Source organism: Toxotes jaculatrix, chromosome 19 (genome assembly GCF_017976425.1).
Source record: "Toxotes jaculatrix isolate fToxJac2 chromosome 19, fToxJac2.pri, whole genome shotgun sequence".
Lineage (NCBI taxonomy): Eukaryota > Metazoa > Chordata > Actinopteri > Toxotidae > Toxotes > Toxotes jaculatrix.
The window spans coordinates 5,977,551-5,995,272 of NC_054412.1; the positions used below are offsets into that span (position 1 = coordinate 5,977,551).

Below are 17,722 nucleotides of genomic sequence, written 5' to 3' on the forward strand. Positions count from 1 at the left end.
ATTAACAGACACTTGAAACTAATTACATTATCTTAAAAACATGATGTGAATCTAACTTGAAAATTACTACTTTTAAGGTTTCTTTATTTTAAGTTATTAACTTAAAATTTACTTATACAACACTTACTAAGATTCACTAATACGAGCCTCTTGTTGTTTTGTTACCTAGTCATATAGCACCACCTAGTGGTTGATACATACAACTTACAAAGAAGTAAAAGTGGTCATGGAAAAAAACATTCTGGTGTTTTCAATCAGCTTCATGAGTACAGGCTATTTGTACTAAGCCGAACAACCCCGATAGCCTGCACCTTTAAAAATAAAAGCACGTATGATGTCCTCTATATGCAGAAACTTTTAAAATGGGTGTAGCGCTACAATTAGCTTATTGTGTAATACGGTTTGGTTACGAAAATACACCGGAAGTAGTACCCGTAAAGTAGCTAACGTTGCTAGCTTTGTTAGCTCGCTTGTATTAGCTACATTCCTGCTTTGCGACGAGAACTGTTTGTCAGTTGAGCTGTTTGCGTTCAAATGCGTAATTAAAGTTGTATGTTGTTTGCTTTTAAAATAAAAAATATCATAAAATATAATATCCATAACGGATAGTGTAATGCTGCTGGTTACGCTGACAAATTTGTATGGGTATTATTTCCGGGGTAATTTTGTAACTTGGACACATAATACACTGTAACACCTATCCGGTGCTCTTGTCCCCGCTGACCTGTCACCGGTACCCGCTTTCATGTCCACGGCGGTGCTGATTGCCGCTGCTGTCGGCGGTGGGGTCCTGTTCCTTATTCGCCGTTTGTTCCCCGTCCAGAAAGCCGGGAAACTGCTCCGTTATCCAGCCGACACAATGCGGGGAAAGACGGTCATCGTGACAGGGGCGAACAGCGGGATAGGGAAGGCCCTGGCCGGGGAGCTGTTGAAGCTCCAAGCCCGGGTGATTATGGCCTGTCGGGACCAGCGGAGCGCCGAGCAGGCGGCCCAGGATATCAGAGAACAAGCGGGACCGGAGCAGGGGGAGGTGGTCATCAGACACCTGGACCTCGCTTCTCTGGCATCAGTCCGAAGATTTTGTGAGGAGATTCATGAAGTAAGTTGTGATGATGGGGAAGCTGGGAACCATGCTTATTTACCAGGTTCAGTGTAGTTTAGCTTTTGAAATGACTGGCGTCTGGTTCATTCCAGCTATTGTCATTTCCAGTACAAAGGGGAGCGATACAGGCATCGCAGCTGCTAGGGGACTGTCCTTGGTGCTGAACTTCAGTGACAGTTCACCCAGTTACCTGACCTTAGTTTGATCACCTGCAAATTGAGAACCCGTTACCATCAAATATTTGGCCTTTTTGCTTGAAAAAAAATAGTTTAGTTCATCACCTAAACATTGCAACTCTGCATTAAAGAAATAAATGTAGTTTCCAGCTTATTTCATATTAGTGTGTTCCTCGTGGTAATGTCAGCTTGCTGTTTCTTTGCCACAAGCCAACATTTACCTCCCATAACCACTGGGTGTCTCAGGGTGTCCCCTAAAAATGTATTTAATGGCAACCACAACCACCACAAGATAATTAATCAGTGCATTAATAAAGGCTGGTGCGGTGTAAAGGTCAAGATTTAGGCTATTTCTGATATGAAGCCACAAACAGTTTTAAATTCACTGAATCTTTATTCCTTACCTCAGTCTTCATTGGTTTAAATGTCTCTGACCCATTAGGAGGAGTCCAAGATTGACGTGCTCATCAACAATGCAGGCATCTACCAGTGTCCCTACACGAAGACAGAGGATGGTTTTGAGATGCAGCTCGGTGTGAATCACCTGGGCCACTTCCTTCTCACTCACCTGCTGCTGGACCTCTTGAAGACTTCAGCCCCCAGCCGCATCGTTGTGGTTTCCTCTAAGCTTTACAAGTATGGCCACATCAACTTTGAGGACCTGAACAGTGAAAACAGCTACAACAAGGCGTTCTGCTACAGTCAGAGCAAGTTGGCCAACTTGCTGTTTACACTTGAGCTGGCTCGTCAGCTGGAGAGCACGGGGGTCACGGTCAATGCTCTCACCCCAGGCATCGTGAGGACTAGACTAGGCAGGCATGTTCAAATCCCTCTGCTGGCAAAGCCGCTGTTCTACCTCGCCTCGCTGATCTTTTTCAAGAGTCCACTTGAGGGGGCCCAGACTCCTCTCTATCTAGCCTGCTCCCCAGAGGTGGAGGGAGTGTCGGGGAAGTGTTTCGCTAACTGCGAGGAGGAGGAGCTGAAGGCCAAAGCTACAGATGACCAGGCTGCGAAGAAACTGTGGGACATAAGCAGCAGGATGGTTGGACTCACTAACTAAGCAGAGTCCAGTTCAGTGGACGGTACCTCAGGGGATTTATGTGGTCTTGGACAAGATAATTAATCCCTAGCAGTCCCACAAACTCTCTGCGGCGAGAGATGGCTTGTGAAAAGACAGATTGCCACCTTTGGGATAAAACCATTAACTGACTGACATATTGTGCCAGTGAAGTGTGTAAATTAAGTCTCTGTGAGCAAGTGTGCTGAAAGTATATTCCAGAGAGTTGATCACAGTTTGTATAAAATTTGAAAAATAAATAAACATGCCTATAAAATTGATGGTCCACTAAGTGAAATTTGTGACTTACCTTTTGACGTCCTGGAGAGACGCTCAGGAATGTGGGGCTAAACAGGGGAAACAGCCTAAAACAAGCACACATAAAACACTTATAGGCATACTTCAGCAACAGCGATTTAAAATTGTATTTCCATTAAGCCGGGGATGATACCAACAGAGTTACACTTCGGAAAGCTCCCTCCAGAGCCACAGAAGTCATTATACAACTGTTTTTACGGGCTAAGTAGTTCTACTCATGATAAATGAACACACTTTAATGTGTCAAATTGGTGGAGTGCCTCTTTAACTGTAGATTTCCCATTCATTCATGCTACTTTCACATCAAAATACTGCAAAAAGACACTACAATAATCCCTAAAACGTGCTGGAGTCTGGTTGGTCTAAGGTTATGAACACAAAACCTGGATAGTAGGACCTTGCTGTCATGCCAGTGACCAGGAATAGCACACACACATACACACACATCACGATCAAGGGGAACAAACTCATCTCACAAAGTTCATCAAAGCCAAGCTGAGCTGTCACCTTTTCCTGCTTTGTGAGGTCACATTATTGCTTGTGCTGTGCAAATCCTCAGAACGGACTGGAGAGCATACCCGTTTCTGGTTCAGCCATTGTATATGAGTGCTAAATTTGTGCCTACTTTAGCATGTATTTTTGCCATGTATATAGGAGAGGAAGGGGGGCAGCTGTTTATCTAGTTTCCCTCTCTTGATTTGTTTGAAGTGTAAATGCTCTCTGATGTGTCTGGAGGAGCTGGAACACTTACGGTCGACAATGCAGATCAGTGCGATGCTGCTCCCATGTGGATGGATGGATCTCACATGTAAATCCCATCTTAACCTCAGCAGGTAGGAAGGGAGTGAATGGAGATGTAGAAAAAATTATAATGTGAAACTGCACAAGAATAAAGGCAAGAAAAGCTCTGAAATGACTGATTGTCCTACATATGTAAATAAAACCACTGTTTGCAAAGAATACTAAATACAGTTAGTGGACTAAAGAAAGTTGTCATGATTGATTAATCCACATTAATGAAATTTGATTTGTTGATTTGAGTTGTTCTTCAAGAGAAAAATGTCAAATTCTTCTGATTTCAGTTTCTCAATACTAATATTTATTCTAATATCAAGGATCATCTGATAATCAAAAAAGCTGGCGAATAGTTTTCTGACTAATCAGCTAATCAGCTAACTTTGTCAGCCCTGCACCTCAGCGCAATGTGTTCGGTAAAAAGAGTAGAATTTGCAGATCATCATAAGCTTCACAGAAGTTTTATCTGTTTCAGGGAAACTTTTGATCCGCCTAATTTTGCAATTTATTCTTGTAATTTTGTCCAGTTCCTGTAAATTTAGTACCAGCATTACATTTTTAACATGTCAAAGACAAACAGATGCGGATGTGTGCTGAGTATCAGCTGTTATTTAGTGTGTCAGATGTCACAAACGCTCACAGCATAGGATTCATTTCCTCATACTGTCATATTTTCTTGTTGATGACTGTCTGGGAAACGCAAACTTCCTCCCTGTTTTGAGTTTGCTGATCCTGGCATAAATCCTCCTCTACTAACCTATTTTTAAATTCACAACAGTGATAAAGCAGGGCTTCACAGTGACTCAGCAGGCACGCACCACATGGCTGCAGCGATGTGAGTTTGAATGATGAAGGGTCTCCCTCTCCGTTCAGTCACGTGACTTAACACTGTGGATAAAGCAGACATATTATTATCTTACAAACAACTGATCATATGTGGCTTTACACTAAAGAGGAGCGACATAAAAACATGTCTCGTTCATTCGCTCACATTTCAAATCCCCATACAGCTGCGTGTAAACATAAAAGGAATCCTGGGAGCTTTATATGTGTAATTTGTGCTTTATTAGGCGAACAAAACAACCAAAATATATAAACATGCATCGTAGTCAAAGAAACAAGGTTACGGTGGCTTAATGGGGTGTGGGCATCCAAATCTGAGGTAGAATGGGGGCAGGAAAAACCTCTCCGTGGGATATAGAAGAGCAAAAGAAATATTACCGAAATACTGACCGCTAAAACAGATCTCAAAACGTTCCATCAATAACAATATAACACACCCATCAATACTGGCAAATTCAGTCAACAGAAGAAAAACAAAATGCATGTGTCTTGTTGCTCATTTGAGTGATTAATTAGTTTTTTTTGTTTTGTTTAGTTTTTTTTGACGTCCGCTTATGTTTAACATTCACATCTAAATCCTCACAAGGCCAGAACTGTTTCAGCCGCTCAAAAATAATGACTGAAACGAATCTATATTCAGTTTATTTGGGCATCAATTCTCACTTAATATGCCTTTCTGAGTTTTCAAAAATAGGATTGGCAGTTTTTAATTTATGTACAAGTTCCAGGTTTATCAAGAAGATTTGCATTTAGTTTGATTGTTTTGGATGGATTCCTTGCTAACAGCCACATACAAAATATATCACTCAATTTGTAGTTACAAGTATATATTTATACATTTGTAATTTAAATACGCACACATTCTTACAAATTTAAGAGCCGCTTGAGCTCCACTTCTCCAACTCGTGACATGACTTACTTGCTCTGCACAATTGTAGTGTAAACTGTTGCCATCCACTGCCATACAATCAAAGCTTTTAAATAATCAGCAATAGTTACATGTTCATGGTTCTGAATGATCTGGCTCCTGGCTTCTATTCAAACCATTCTCTGGTCGTGCCAACAGAAGGTGTAGCTGGACCCACCAGGGCCTCACATCCTATCAAAGAATAAACCTGATTGGAAAGTCCTTCAGTTCAGAAGCGTTCCATAAAGCTGGGCCTTGGTCAGACTGTCCTTCCTGGAAAGTCCCAGGGAGCCAAATTTTTGGTTGTACGGAGGAGGAGGGGGTGGGGCTGGGGGTGGCGACTGGCTCGCCTGTGCAGGCAAGCTGTGCATCTCCACTTGATAGTGCTGCAGCTCTGCGGCCATCTCCAAGGACCTCTGGTTGAGAGACTCGGTGGAGCTGTTGGGGCTGGGATCTACGTAATCTGTGCTCTGGCCACCAGCTGCCACGTTGCCCTCCCTGTCTTTGGAGCTCCCTGAGTGGTAGAGGCTGTGCTCCGACCCCTGGCTGTCCTCGGCTCTGTAGAGGTGGGCTTGGCTGTGTGCCTGCCCGAGCCCTGGGCTGCATTCCGGGCTGGGACTGGCGGCCACCCACACTGGGTCCATGACACCCACTCCGTGATGATAATAGTCAGCCCCCTCCTGGAAGCTGCTGTAGAGAGGCCCGAGTCGAATCTTCGCAGGCCGCACAGAGAAGTGCTGCTCTGAGAAGCTGTAAGGTGAAGCCCGGCCTGGGCTGCGGTAGGTGTGGGCACTTAAGTCCTCCACACTAAGTTGTCTCCATCGACCAATCAGCTCCTCCTCCTCGGGGGCTAATGTGCTGCCTCGACGGCTGTCTCCGTAGGCAACGCTTGGGGATGAGGAGGGAGGGAGCGGCTCGTAGGGCTCACTGAAGCAGGAGGACATGGTGCGGCTGTAGACAGGCGAGCTGCCGTTCTGGTGGTGGCTCATCTCCGTCTGCTGGAAGGGATGAGCGTTGGCAAAGCCTCTTGGACTGTCCCTCTCCCAGGATGAGTCACTCTTTCTCTCATAGTCCCCTGCATCTCTCCATTCCATGTAGAGGGAATGATGGCGAGGGGAGGAAGCTACACTGCTGGGTGGGCCATTGCCTTTGTCCTCAGATCCCCCTCCACTAAAGCTGGAGTAGGAGCTGGAGCCTGCACCCAGCGTGGCAGGAAACTTTGCAAAGTGCTCCTGGGAGAAGCCGGCCCTCAACCCGACTGATCCCTCCTCTGGGTTGCTGTCAGTGGAGTTTTGGGGCCCATAGAGAAGCTTCCTCTGACCGTGGAGGTCCATGCTGGGCCTCCGCTCACGGTGCCGTTCATCAGGGCAGTACAGGGCCGTGTCACTGCTGTACAGGTCAGATTTGTAGGCTGCGCGGAGCCCAAGGCGCTCTCCCGGGCCCAAGCTCTCCAAAATAAAAGCATGGTCCTGGGTTTGGGGGCTTGGGGAGCGGGAGGCCTGGCTGCTGCTGCAGGCCTCGTCCGGCTTCTCGAGCACTTTGGCAATGAGAGAGGCCGGGACAGAGTCGGGGTAGGTGTGACACAGAGGAGACTCCTCCATGTCCTCCATGTGCATGGCCAGTCGCTCCTGAAAATCAGCGGGCAGCTAGAAGTGTCAAAGAAATGAGAAGGGCAGAAAAATACATGTTTAACATGTTGCCAGGGAGAAATTGGCCATGAATTTCTGTCATTGTCTGTATTTTGCTGTCTTTGGTCAACAAAGCTAAAAATCAGCAACTGGTGGGGACATGTCTCACAGTGCGATCCAAATATTTTATCATGTTCCTCTCATGATGATTAATTTTGGCGGTGTCAGACAGCCCACAAATCCATTTGTCCCTGTGCACTGCAGTATGTGTGTCAGTATGTCATATAGTACAGCAGGTGATTTCTCAATATGTCACCACAACATACACCTTTGAGTGTTCGTGAATACAGTTAAAAAAAAAAAAAAATCAAAGCGTCATTTTCAGTGACAAGAGCCTCAACAACAGAGAAAAATGAATATGAAAATGAAGGCGAACTGAGATGCCTTCCTTGGAAAAGAAACACATTGTTCTATTCTGAGCATTTCTTCAATAAAAAGGCCTATATCCACTATCTGTGCCTCTCCATAGCAACAAGCATTAAGCCAACTGCAGCACATCATCAACAGGAATCTAGTCAGTTGTTCCTAATTGGCAATGAGAGGAAAGCTAATTATAACTTTGTAGCTAGAGAAAAGACAAACACCATAGAGAATATGAAAATACATTTTATCATAACAGTTTTATTACAACTTGGACCGGGCTAAATGCCAGTTAATTTCTGTCCCCACAATTTTTCATTTGGGCTGATCACAATTAGCTTGTATGTGGCGTTCAGAAATGCGAGCCCAATCGTTTTATACCCTCTCTGTGCTTGTTTTGCAGCAAAACAAACGACTAAAGCACTTCAGTAGGCGCTGAAGAGCCACTGCGCTTCTCAAAATGCTGCAGCACCATTCATCAATATGCTTTCGATTAGCTCCCACCCACAGGACCAGCAGACCGGTGGACATACAGTGAGTGCATGTATAGCCTCTGACCCCCATTATGTTTGGCAGTGAGCCTGCAGAACGGTTTTTCACTCCATAACAGATCCTATACAGTGTATAGTCACGGTGTGTATGTGTTTGCAGTATATGTGTGTGTGTTTGGGGGGGGGGGGGGGACATTTCATGTGCTTTACGTAACCAAATGCAGTTTGCATTGATGTTTCCATTCAGCTATATGGTAAAACGTGGGGAGGCATTCTTTAACCTCGTGGACACTTGCCAGCTTTAAAATCTGCTCGTGTCACATGGGCGAGGCACAAGGCCCAGGGCTGATGCAGTGGAAAGTGGCACCAAGCTGGCCTGGAGTTAAAATGCTCATCAATACCCACATGCGTCGCTTTTCACAAGCAACAGCAGGACAGCACGATGACGCTGTGGTGCACTCTCTATTTACATTTTTGCCTCGTACTGTAGTTTTAGCTCAGTGAACAGTTCACTCTCTCGCTCTCTCTCTCATTTCTGTGCACAATTTGTCATGAAGTGGTTTCTGTGCCGCTCCGTGCGTAATCGCTGTCAAACAATTACATGATTACCGAACCCGGTGCAGAATAATTACCCTCTGACTTTGCTGCATAACGAGTGACAGGAGGAGAAAGACTTAGGAGCCCTGGTTTACCTTAGACTCCTGTCTCATACATGGGTGCAAACACAAGAGTGCCACTGCGGCTTTTCATTTCCAAACCCACATGTGATTCCAGTATAATGCCATAAGCACAAGACATTTTATGTTTGCAATATTTAATTTCTCTTTTTTGACACACAATAACAGGATTTCTACTTTGGTTAATTAAAACATTCACTTGGTTAGAGGGAGATATTTAATGAAAAACAGCAAAAGGTTTTAAATATTATGTCGCCTTTAAACTTTAAAAAGTAAGTGCTAAATTTGTGAAAGTGCTATATTTTTGATTTAAAAAAAAAAACACTTCACTTAATGGTATTAATGGTCTCAGTAGTTTGGATAAATATCAGTAGAAGCAGAAACTATTTCAGCTTTTATTTTCAGTGTAAAGTAACCAGATGTGGATGTAACCATCCACACCTGGTTACAAAGCATAAATTAAACAAAGCATAAATTCATGCATGACTACTATTTTTAATATGATAATATTTTTAATATTTTAAAATGATTGTCTAGACTGTAACTTTGTTAAGCTCTGTAATACTAGCTGTCAGCTTTTTGAAACCTTGGCTCTTTCACTTTCTCTCAGGAGAGCGAACAAAAACAGGTTTAATTCGTCAGTCTCTGCCCCTCCTGCAGTGACCCACAGTAGTCATTGCTCCACCGAGTCTCGTCTCTTAACTCGTCTGCTTCACAAAGGGCAAGATGACCTTCAGTTATAGTAGAGACAGCAAATTTTTTTTGTCTGTTTCATGTCACAAGCTGAAAATTCAGCTTAGTGCTGCTAAAGAGACAACTCGCTCACATCTCCTGTTCCCCACAAATCACAGCTATTTTACTAAATATTTCCCTCTTACCTGGCTTCCACTGTATCAAAAAATTATTGGTTTTTCTCTTATCTGTAATTTTCTGGGTTAACATCAAATATCAGGGCAAAAACCCTGAAGCTCTTATGAGTCTTAGCCTTGGATGGATGTGAGAATTGAAATGTGTTCTACTTAAACTATGGATTAGAAACCTGAGCAAAATTTAAAAAATGTGAGGTGCAGTGGATTCAACTGAAAAAAAAAAAGATTTCACTCTGAATACAAGATTAAATGACATGTAAATGTCAGTTTCCGGCTCACCTCAGAGAGCTGGGCTCTGTAAAGTGACTTGTTGCACTGAAGAAGCTGAGCAGCCAGGTTACAGTCCTTTCTGTAGAGATCCTATGGAGGAACAACATGACCACAATTAGAAGCGATAACAGTAACGCATGAATGCTGGAAAATGCTGTTAGTGACTATTTTTCTGGTCTGTGTTGAGAACATATCACTTCACGTCTACCCACGAAAACGTACTTTGCCTCTTCAGACATGTGAAACTGAGTCTGACTGTTCATAGTACTGTACTTCTTACAGTGTAGTAATCCACTGGCACAGACAAAACAGACGTAATATACAGTGTTTGGTTTCATAAAGACTGTCAGAAAGTCTGAAGAGATAAAAGCTACGATTTTCTCTGGGTTCTTACTTACATTGTCCTCTTGTAGCTTCTCGATGGTGAGCTTGGCCTCCATCAGGTGGTTGTTGAGAACGATGATCTCTCTGCTCAGAGCTCGCTTCTCATCGTCGTGGTGCTGGGACTGACGACAACAAGAGAGCAGTTTCAGAAATAACAAGTACGGAAAGAAGACTACACTCAGAAACACTTAGATTTCACAGTAATTTGTAAAGTTTCCAGTATAAGGAACATTCATCCGGATATGCACAGAGTTTTTAATAAATCTGTTTTTTACTTACCATAAGACATTTGTCAGACAAGAACTTTCCTGATCACCAAAATCACATATGGTGCTCATCGATATGAGAGCTTTAAAGTTCTTCCACGAAAATGTGGCATAAGATCCTGGCTATAAATATAACTACAGGATGGATAGACTAAAGATACACTAAGCAACCTCACACAGTGTTAGTGTTCAAGTGGCAGCCAGAGATACTGAAGCTGAATTTTTTGGTTACTATGGGTAACCAAGAAAGCATGACATCAGGAAACCGAGCACTCCGCAGAAGTACATTTCCTCCTTTTGTTGGTTGATGAAGGCAGGAATTACTGGTTTGTATTCACTGAGTGCTTGTTTGCTGTTGTTGAGGAGACAGTTTTGCATTTTGTGTGACGCTTCAATTAAGGTCTTAGAAATACAGTCCAGACCGTAAGTATTTGGACAGTTAGACATCCTTTGTTCTCCGGGCGGCTCTGTGCTTCAGCACGCTGAATTTAAAATAAAAGAAAGGATATTGCATTAATGTGTCAACTCTCTGCTTTAATTTGAGTTTACGTGATTATTTATACAGCACTGTGTGTGAGATAAGCCTTTTTAACTCAAGCTGCCCATATTTCAAGGGTTCAAAAGTAATTGGACACTTGGCTCCCAGTGTTTCTTGGGCAGCTGTGCGTCAAATTTAAGCTGAGACTTGGCACTTTAGTGTAATATCCATTACTTTATTTTAATTTAATGTCCTGAAACACAGAGGCTGATGAACAAAAAATACATAACAGTCCAAATACTTACAGTCTGCACTGTATAAATGGCAGATGTGCGAGACGTTTGTTCAATTCTCCGGACCTTCCTTGCTTGGAAAACTGTGTCTGAGTGAGTAAGAAGCACAGACACTCAAAGTACATCACTGTGTTTATCAGTCTTGTAATTACATTCTCTATGGTTGAGCGGGGCCAAGGGGTCAGACGGGTTTGTGGCACCTCTGGAGTAAACAAGCTTTACGATTGCAGAGAGACTTACTCAGCACCTCTCTCACCCTTGAGGAGGGAATATGTGAGATGAATCAATAAAAGCTGATGAGGACTCTTCAGAGTGGAAAAAAAAACAAAACCTTGTTCGTCTTTATTTTTAAAAATGGCCATTTTTATTTCCGCAAAAAGCAGGGTGACCTTCAGCTCCTTATTGTCTGTACCTGGTTTCTCACATTGTAATCACGTCGGCGACCGTTGTGATTATTATCTTGTGCGGTAACAAACTGTTTCGATGAGCGCTTTCAGCTGCCTCTCCAACAGCAAAGACACCTGATGGTCATACACTGTTCTCAGGCAGGCTAGTTAATTGTATCTTTCCACCGGCAAAAGCAATGTCTGACAAATGAAGTGAGGTGCGGTGCACTGAGGAACAATGGGTTTGCTATCACTCTGCCATTGGAAGGAGGACAGCCAATTGTAATAAGCCGTAATTAACGTCAGTGGTACCAACAGCGGGGCATTCATATTCAAATTGGCTCTGAAAGCATTCTCTACCGTCTCTAAACCCCATGACTTGCTTACATGCATCTCTTTCTTCTGTGTCTACAGGTACTTAATCGCAACTATGGGAATTCATATGACTGGATGTAGGCACACACACACATACACACACACAAACAAGAAGCTTAAGCACTTACATTTCTATGGATCTTTTCCTCCAGATCTTGATTGATCCTCTGCAGTGCTGAGTAGCTGCTTTGTATTCTAAACGACACAATAAACGACACTGCTCACTCGCAGATAATAGTTTGTACATACACATACACACACTGTAGCAGCCGGAGGCCTCTCCAGACTGAAAATAAGCATATCGGCATTGCTCAGAGGTATACAGGTCAGAGCTGAATCGCATGCTATGGTTCCAGTTTATAGCACTTTTTACATCTCACTGATCTCATGCTACTGATATGATGATTTAGCGAATGCTTTATTCTATTACTTGTAATCCAGATAACAGACTTTCTGTGCAGGGCAACGTTTTGGCCAACAGCGAAAAGTTATGTGGATCATTCACTCTCTATTGAATCAACTGCCATGAAGTTTTGTACAGACATCCTAAAAAATCCTTCAAATGAAACAATTCAAGGGGAAGAAAACTATCTCTGGTTGAAGTGCGTTCAGTTCATGTCCACTCTCAGGCCACAACCTGTGATAAATCACATTCAAAATACTAATTTTTATGCAGACAACTTGGTCTTAAATGCATTTGGCTTCCCTCCAACGCGAGTCATGTCAGGACGACAATCTGCTGTTGACATTTTGTGCTTAACTCACAAGAACCCATTATTCCAAGAATCCAGTTCCTCTTCATGATATTCAAACACTTACACTGATGTAAGTACTGAAGCAGAACATAAATACTGGAGAAATGAGTCAAATAAAACAGCTGTAATGTTTATTTTATAATATTTTACGAAAAAAATTACTAAGAAAATCAGTGGGAAAATGTCTCTCTTGTTTTTTTTGTGTTGCGTGTTTCTGTTTAGATGACAGGAAAACCACGCTGTCTGTGCTTGATATGCAGTAATGACACACTTCTCCATACACTCTAAAACAACTTAATGCAGTTTATCACCATGCCTCACACTTCATTAGAGGTGATAAATCTCATACTACATTAAAAAAAAGTCAGCTGGTGCTCATTAGCAAAAAGAAGAATTATACTCTGTCTCCTCTGAAAACCTCCACAGTACATTTCATCTCTCCCCAGTTTTAAACCTCTAACTTCAGATGCCCATGGGTGAATAGTGAATTCAGTGCAGCACTTTGCACCATTTAAATGTGAGTGAAAAACAAAGGGTTTAAAACTTCAGTGTCTCATTGGGCCTTTTTTCAAAATAGATGTTTATGATTTGTTTTCTGATGCTATTTGTGTGTATTCATATGTGTGTTACTTTGTCATCTCGCTGTCCACCTTTTTCTTTACATGGCCTGTAACAGTCAGCTATAGTTAGTTGTTACGTTTCAGCCACGGGGATTGTTTTGCTGTAGAAATAGTATTTTTACTTTGTGGTTTTGGCACATTTACATTAGTGAAGTACAGTGTTTAGGCCAACCTGCGCAGTTTATCAGTGAACTTGTCCAGCTCCTCCTGTGCTCGGCGCAGCTCCGTTTCCAGGTACTGCCGTGTGGAGTCGAACTCGCTCTGCAGCAGCTCCAGCTTGTGTGTTGTGTAGGAAAGCCTCTTCCGTAAGTCCTCCTTCTGCTCCAGCAATGAGCTGCCAGGCACACACACACAAACACAAAAACACACATACACACACACAGCAGATGATTGTATTTAGGGCGTATGGTGAGGGAACTGAGCTTGTAACTTGGGTATATCCTTATCTAAATGGACTTAAAGGGGTCTACATATCTTTTTAATGCACCCCTGAATGGCCATGCAGCGGAGATGAGAACATCATGAGAGGGCGATAAAAGCTGAAAAGTTGTGTGCGAAAGTGCTTCGTATGAAGAAAACATGAGACCAAAGCACAGATCTCTAATTACGAATCCAGGCAAGGATACAAAGCGTTTTGAGTCATTACATCTTTGAGCATCAGATTTCTTTTCTTTCAGTACTAAAGCTCTGCAGCACATCACAGAAACCCAATCATCAGTGAGATTGGTCCCACAGACAAAAAAAAAAAAAAAAAAAAAAAATGATGGTGTAATCTGTGATGAAATATGAGCCAATGATCTCTAATACATCATATGAATAGACTGTGAAGGCTCAGATTTACGGAACAGCGATACCCCACACATGTAATTCAGCGAGACAGTACAATGATGACTATTTATGGAGTATGTGCATTACCTGAGCTCCAATCTAATAAAAGGGCAAGTGTGAGTGGGAAAAGAGGAAATGTCTGTTGCCGTGATGGATCTGAGTGTGCACGGCTGGGCTTAATGGACCCCGTATTGACGGACAGATGGAGGAAGGAGGGTAATGACTCTATCTGCAGCCAGATAACAGATAGCAGGGAGTGGATGGAGATGTGGTCACGTTGCTCTTTTCACTTCCTCTTTTTGTCTCTTTTTCTCTCTTTTAACAAGATTATAGATGGGGTGGGGGCTGAGAAAGACAGGAGAAAAAAAAACCAAGGACAGGTTCATTTCAGTGCCTTTTTCAGGTCACTAAGTGGAGGTATATTCCAGTTTCCATCTCATTGATATGCATAATAATATTTGTGCAATCAGTGGGATGAAAAGTAGACTGGGTCAGTCCACACTTCATACAGAACTATGGTTGGTTAGACTAAATATTATGAGTATAGCCATTTCTCAGTAATTTTGTCGAAATATTAGTTGAAATGTTTGTCTTTAAAATCATTTTAGCTGGGTTATTAATTTAAGATGGTCACAAATAAAAAAAAATTAATTAGCACAGCTGATCCAGAGGCAAAAATCTCACTGGTTGACTTAAATTTTGATGGGCAGGAAGTCCCCCTGAAAATGACTCAGAACACAATGTACGATTAAGTTTGAGCAGCTAATTTCACTTGGTTAAAGTTTGTGAAAGCTGGCCTTCATGGTTCACAGGGACTGAAGTTGATTGTTGGTATGAAATGGGCCGTGAACCACAGTTTTTGGCTCCAGTGCCGGAGGCTTTATAGGCACCATCCTCCTCTCTAAGAGGCTTTGTGGCAATATGACAACTATTGGTGGAAATTATGAATCATTTTTCTGATTCAAATAGTTTTGTTCAGGACAGTTCAAAGATTCATAGTCTGTGATTATGTAGCTGTTCCCTTTTTTTTTTCTAAGCTAAGCAACCGCATCACAACAAGTCATTATGTAAATCAGTAAGTAATCATGCAGTATCACAGATCACAGGGCTGTGATGTTTACCGCTGATTCATGCTGTTATTGGTTAAAGGTAGTTATTCAGCTTGGTTATTCAATATAGTCTGTTCAGTTCGAAGATTTGGTGTAAAAGATTTGTTTGCAGATCTACTGTACACTGACAGTGTCAGGGTACTTCCACCTTTGTAAATGGGAGAAGATAGTTGTCATTAGTTCACCTACAGGAGGTTGCTTTTCAAAATAAGGTAAATATAGGTCATATTAAGTATTTGAACAAAACAGTTCTGTTGTGTTTCATTTTGGGCTGAGCATAAGAAAGGAAAAATAGCTTTGAGCTTGAATCATAGTTCTCTTGCAGTAGATAACTAAACTAACTTCAGTGTCAGGTACTTGATGTCTCATGTTCCAACAAGCCACACCACCAACATGTTGCCAACACTACAGACAGCATGGTCATGAATTAAAAAATAATGGGCCCTTAATATCTATTTCATTTTGACCACAGTTCCTCTCGGGGTTGCCAGGTTGTGCTTGACAAACTGATATTTTTGTCATTTCAGTTATTTTTCACTCAACCAATTAAAGTATTTCTGCCTCCAGCATAGCTGTGCACCAAGAAGTGTTTGCACAAGTCCAGTCTCCAGTGAGTCAACACTAAATACCCAACTATAATGGGCTAAAGGCTGAATAAACTTGTACCTTTTCCTGGTACAAGTGAAATCAGAAATTCAAATTTTGCACTGGACCTGGAATGTTGTTTATTTTTGCAGGCATTTACCACAGTTTATGTAGAGAGCTGCAGCATCTACAAGCAAGTCAGTGAGCGAGAAATACCTGCCTACAGAGTGATTCAATGAATGTCTCAACTGACTGGATGACATTTCAGTGCTGCATTACCCAGCAGCCCCCACCTCCTCACCTCCTGCTTCGCTTTGATTGGCAGGCATTAGCAGGGGAATACAGGTGTTTGTTGTTTGATAGAGGATGAGTTTACGTGAAGTAGCTCCAGGGATGAAAAATCCCCCATTAGTGACCTCCTCTGTGAACAGGAGCTGAGTCAGACGTAATGAGTGCTTTCATTCCGGTGAGATGAAATGACGAGGCGGCATGACTTCTGGGCTCGGAGAGAGGCGGGATGAGGCTGCTTTAGCACCACTGGACGGCGAGAGGGGACCCCTCGTGGGCGGATGAACGGACAAACAGATAAAAAAACGAGTACGGATGGAAAGATGGCGTCTGAGAGATTCACTCTTACCTCTTCTTCGGATGTTTGCCGCCATTTCGGGGGACTTTTAAGGCTGTTTTGCCAATGTAAATCTTTTTCATGGTTTGTCTGTGTTCCTTCCCTCTCATGTGTTTATAGGGGTTGACCACAGGGAGCCGGCATGTGTGTTAGTTTCCCAAAGGAGACCAGCTAAGTCTGGCCTGCAGAGTTACTGAGTGTTCTACCTGTGTTGACCCTGCCAAACAAAGCAAACAGACAGGTTGGCAATTAGTAACTACGGCTCAACCAGGGATCCTGTGTGAAGGACAAAGACGATATTAAAAATTCTGGACTGATGCTGCTGATAGTTTGCAACGATAGTCATTTTAATGGCAAAATTCCCCACAGTTCTGTCCTTGGCAGGAAAAGAAAGGCTGAAACAGCATTAAACGCTGCACTAAATTCAGATTAACACGCAATTTTGAAGGTCAGCCGCTCTCAAAAGGTGAAAATGAACAATTAAACACTTTGAAAACAATTGATGTAGTTTCCGGGCTAATTTTATTTATTTATTTTTTTTGGTCAACTTCCTTCCTCACAATGTCACACTGTGCTGTTTCCTGTGAAGATATAGTGGAAGTGAAAATGAAAGTATCTAAGACATCAGTGGTAAATGTCAAGCTTTGGTCTCAGTCCTTCAGACTTAAAGAGCAAGGGCTTCTTTCTGTAATGCAGCAAAGTTCAACAATCATATGAGGATAAACCCGTCGGGGGAAGAGACATTTTATATTCAACAGCTTGCAACTTTGTGGAATTTATGCTGATTAAATGAAACATTACAGCCTTTCAAACATCTTATTTCTACTATTCCCTTAAATCTGGGTTTCCCTCCTCATGTATTCAACATTTGTGAAAACGAGTATGTATTAAAGCCCCCTGAAAACATGGTTTCGAATGAAAGCTATTTCTCTATAATGCTAAATATTCATGACTGAATAAGGAACAATCAATGAAAAATAGTTTAACACACAAAGACTCAGCTAATGTCCATCTACTTGACTGCATGGGTGTGGTTTGATCAGATTTTGACAGTGGTCTGGCAACAACAACAATAACAACAACAACAACAACACCAACAACAACAACAACAACAACAACCCCACAACTATCATCACATACTGATTTAAATATTGCTATATGTCTGACTGGTGAGACATACAGCACTCTCACTTCATCCAGTGAGAAGAGCAAAGAGCAAACACGAAATACAATAAATTTAAGTAGATGTAGAATCCCATTGCTGGTAGTACGAGGCAGATAGTGAACTTATGATTTTAGGGCCTTAGAAATTAAACATATTTTTAGGTTTCATGCCTGCATTTATGTTCTAGTTGGACACAGACCTGCCTTGCAACACTGGAGGTTGATGAAAGGCCTTTCTGACAGGCAGAGAGCAGACTTAACCCTTTTTTCAGACAGAACGCCCTCATGTCGTTTATGTCCA

The 17,722-nt window shown here is 42.3% G+C and overlaps 2 protein-coding genes across 2 annotated transcripts; one reads left to right on the plus strand and one right to left on the minus strand.

Annotated features, from left to right (window-relative positions):
* The first annotated feature begins 672 nt into the window (after positions 1-672).
* Positions 673-2,614, plus strand: rdh14b (retinol dehydrogenase 14b). Its single transcript, XM_041064320.1, has 2 exons — positions 673-1,099; positions 1,721-2,614. The coding sequence occupies exons 1-2, from the start codon at positions 746-748 to the stop codon at positions 2,336-2,338; spliced, it is 972 nt and encodes a 323-aa protein (XP_040920254.1). The 5' UTR covers positions 673-745; the 3' UTR covers positions 2,339-2,614.
* Positions 2,615-4,496: 1,882 nt separating this feature from the next.
* On the minus strand, positions 4,497-13,494 carry si:dkey-174m14.3 (uncharacterized protein LOC563117 homolog). Its single transcript, XM_041064441.1, has 5 exons — positions 13,283-13,494; positions 11,864-11,930; positions 9,952-10,059; positions 9,563-9,643; positions 4,497-6,844 (listed from the first exon to the last, which is right to left on the minus strand). Exons 3-5 carry the CDS (start codon positions 9,991-9,993, stop codon positions 5,423-5,425), a joined length of 1,545 nt encoding a protein of 514 aa, XP_040920375.1. The 5' UTR covers positions 9,994-10,059; positions 11,864-11,930; positions 13,283-13,494; the 3' UTR covers positions 4,497-5,422.
* Positions 13,495-17,722: the final 4,228 nt, after the last annotated feature.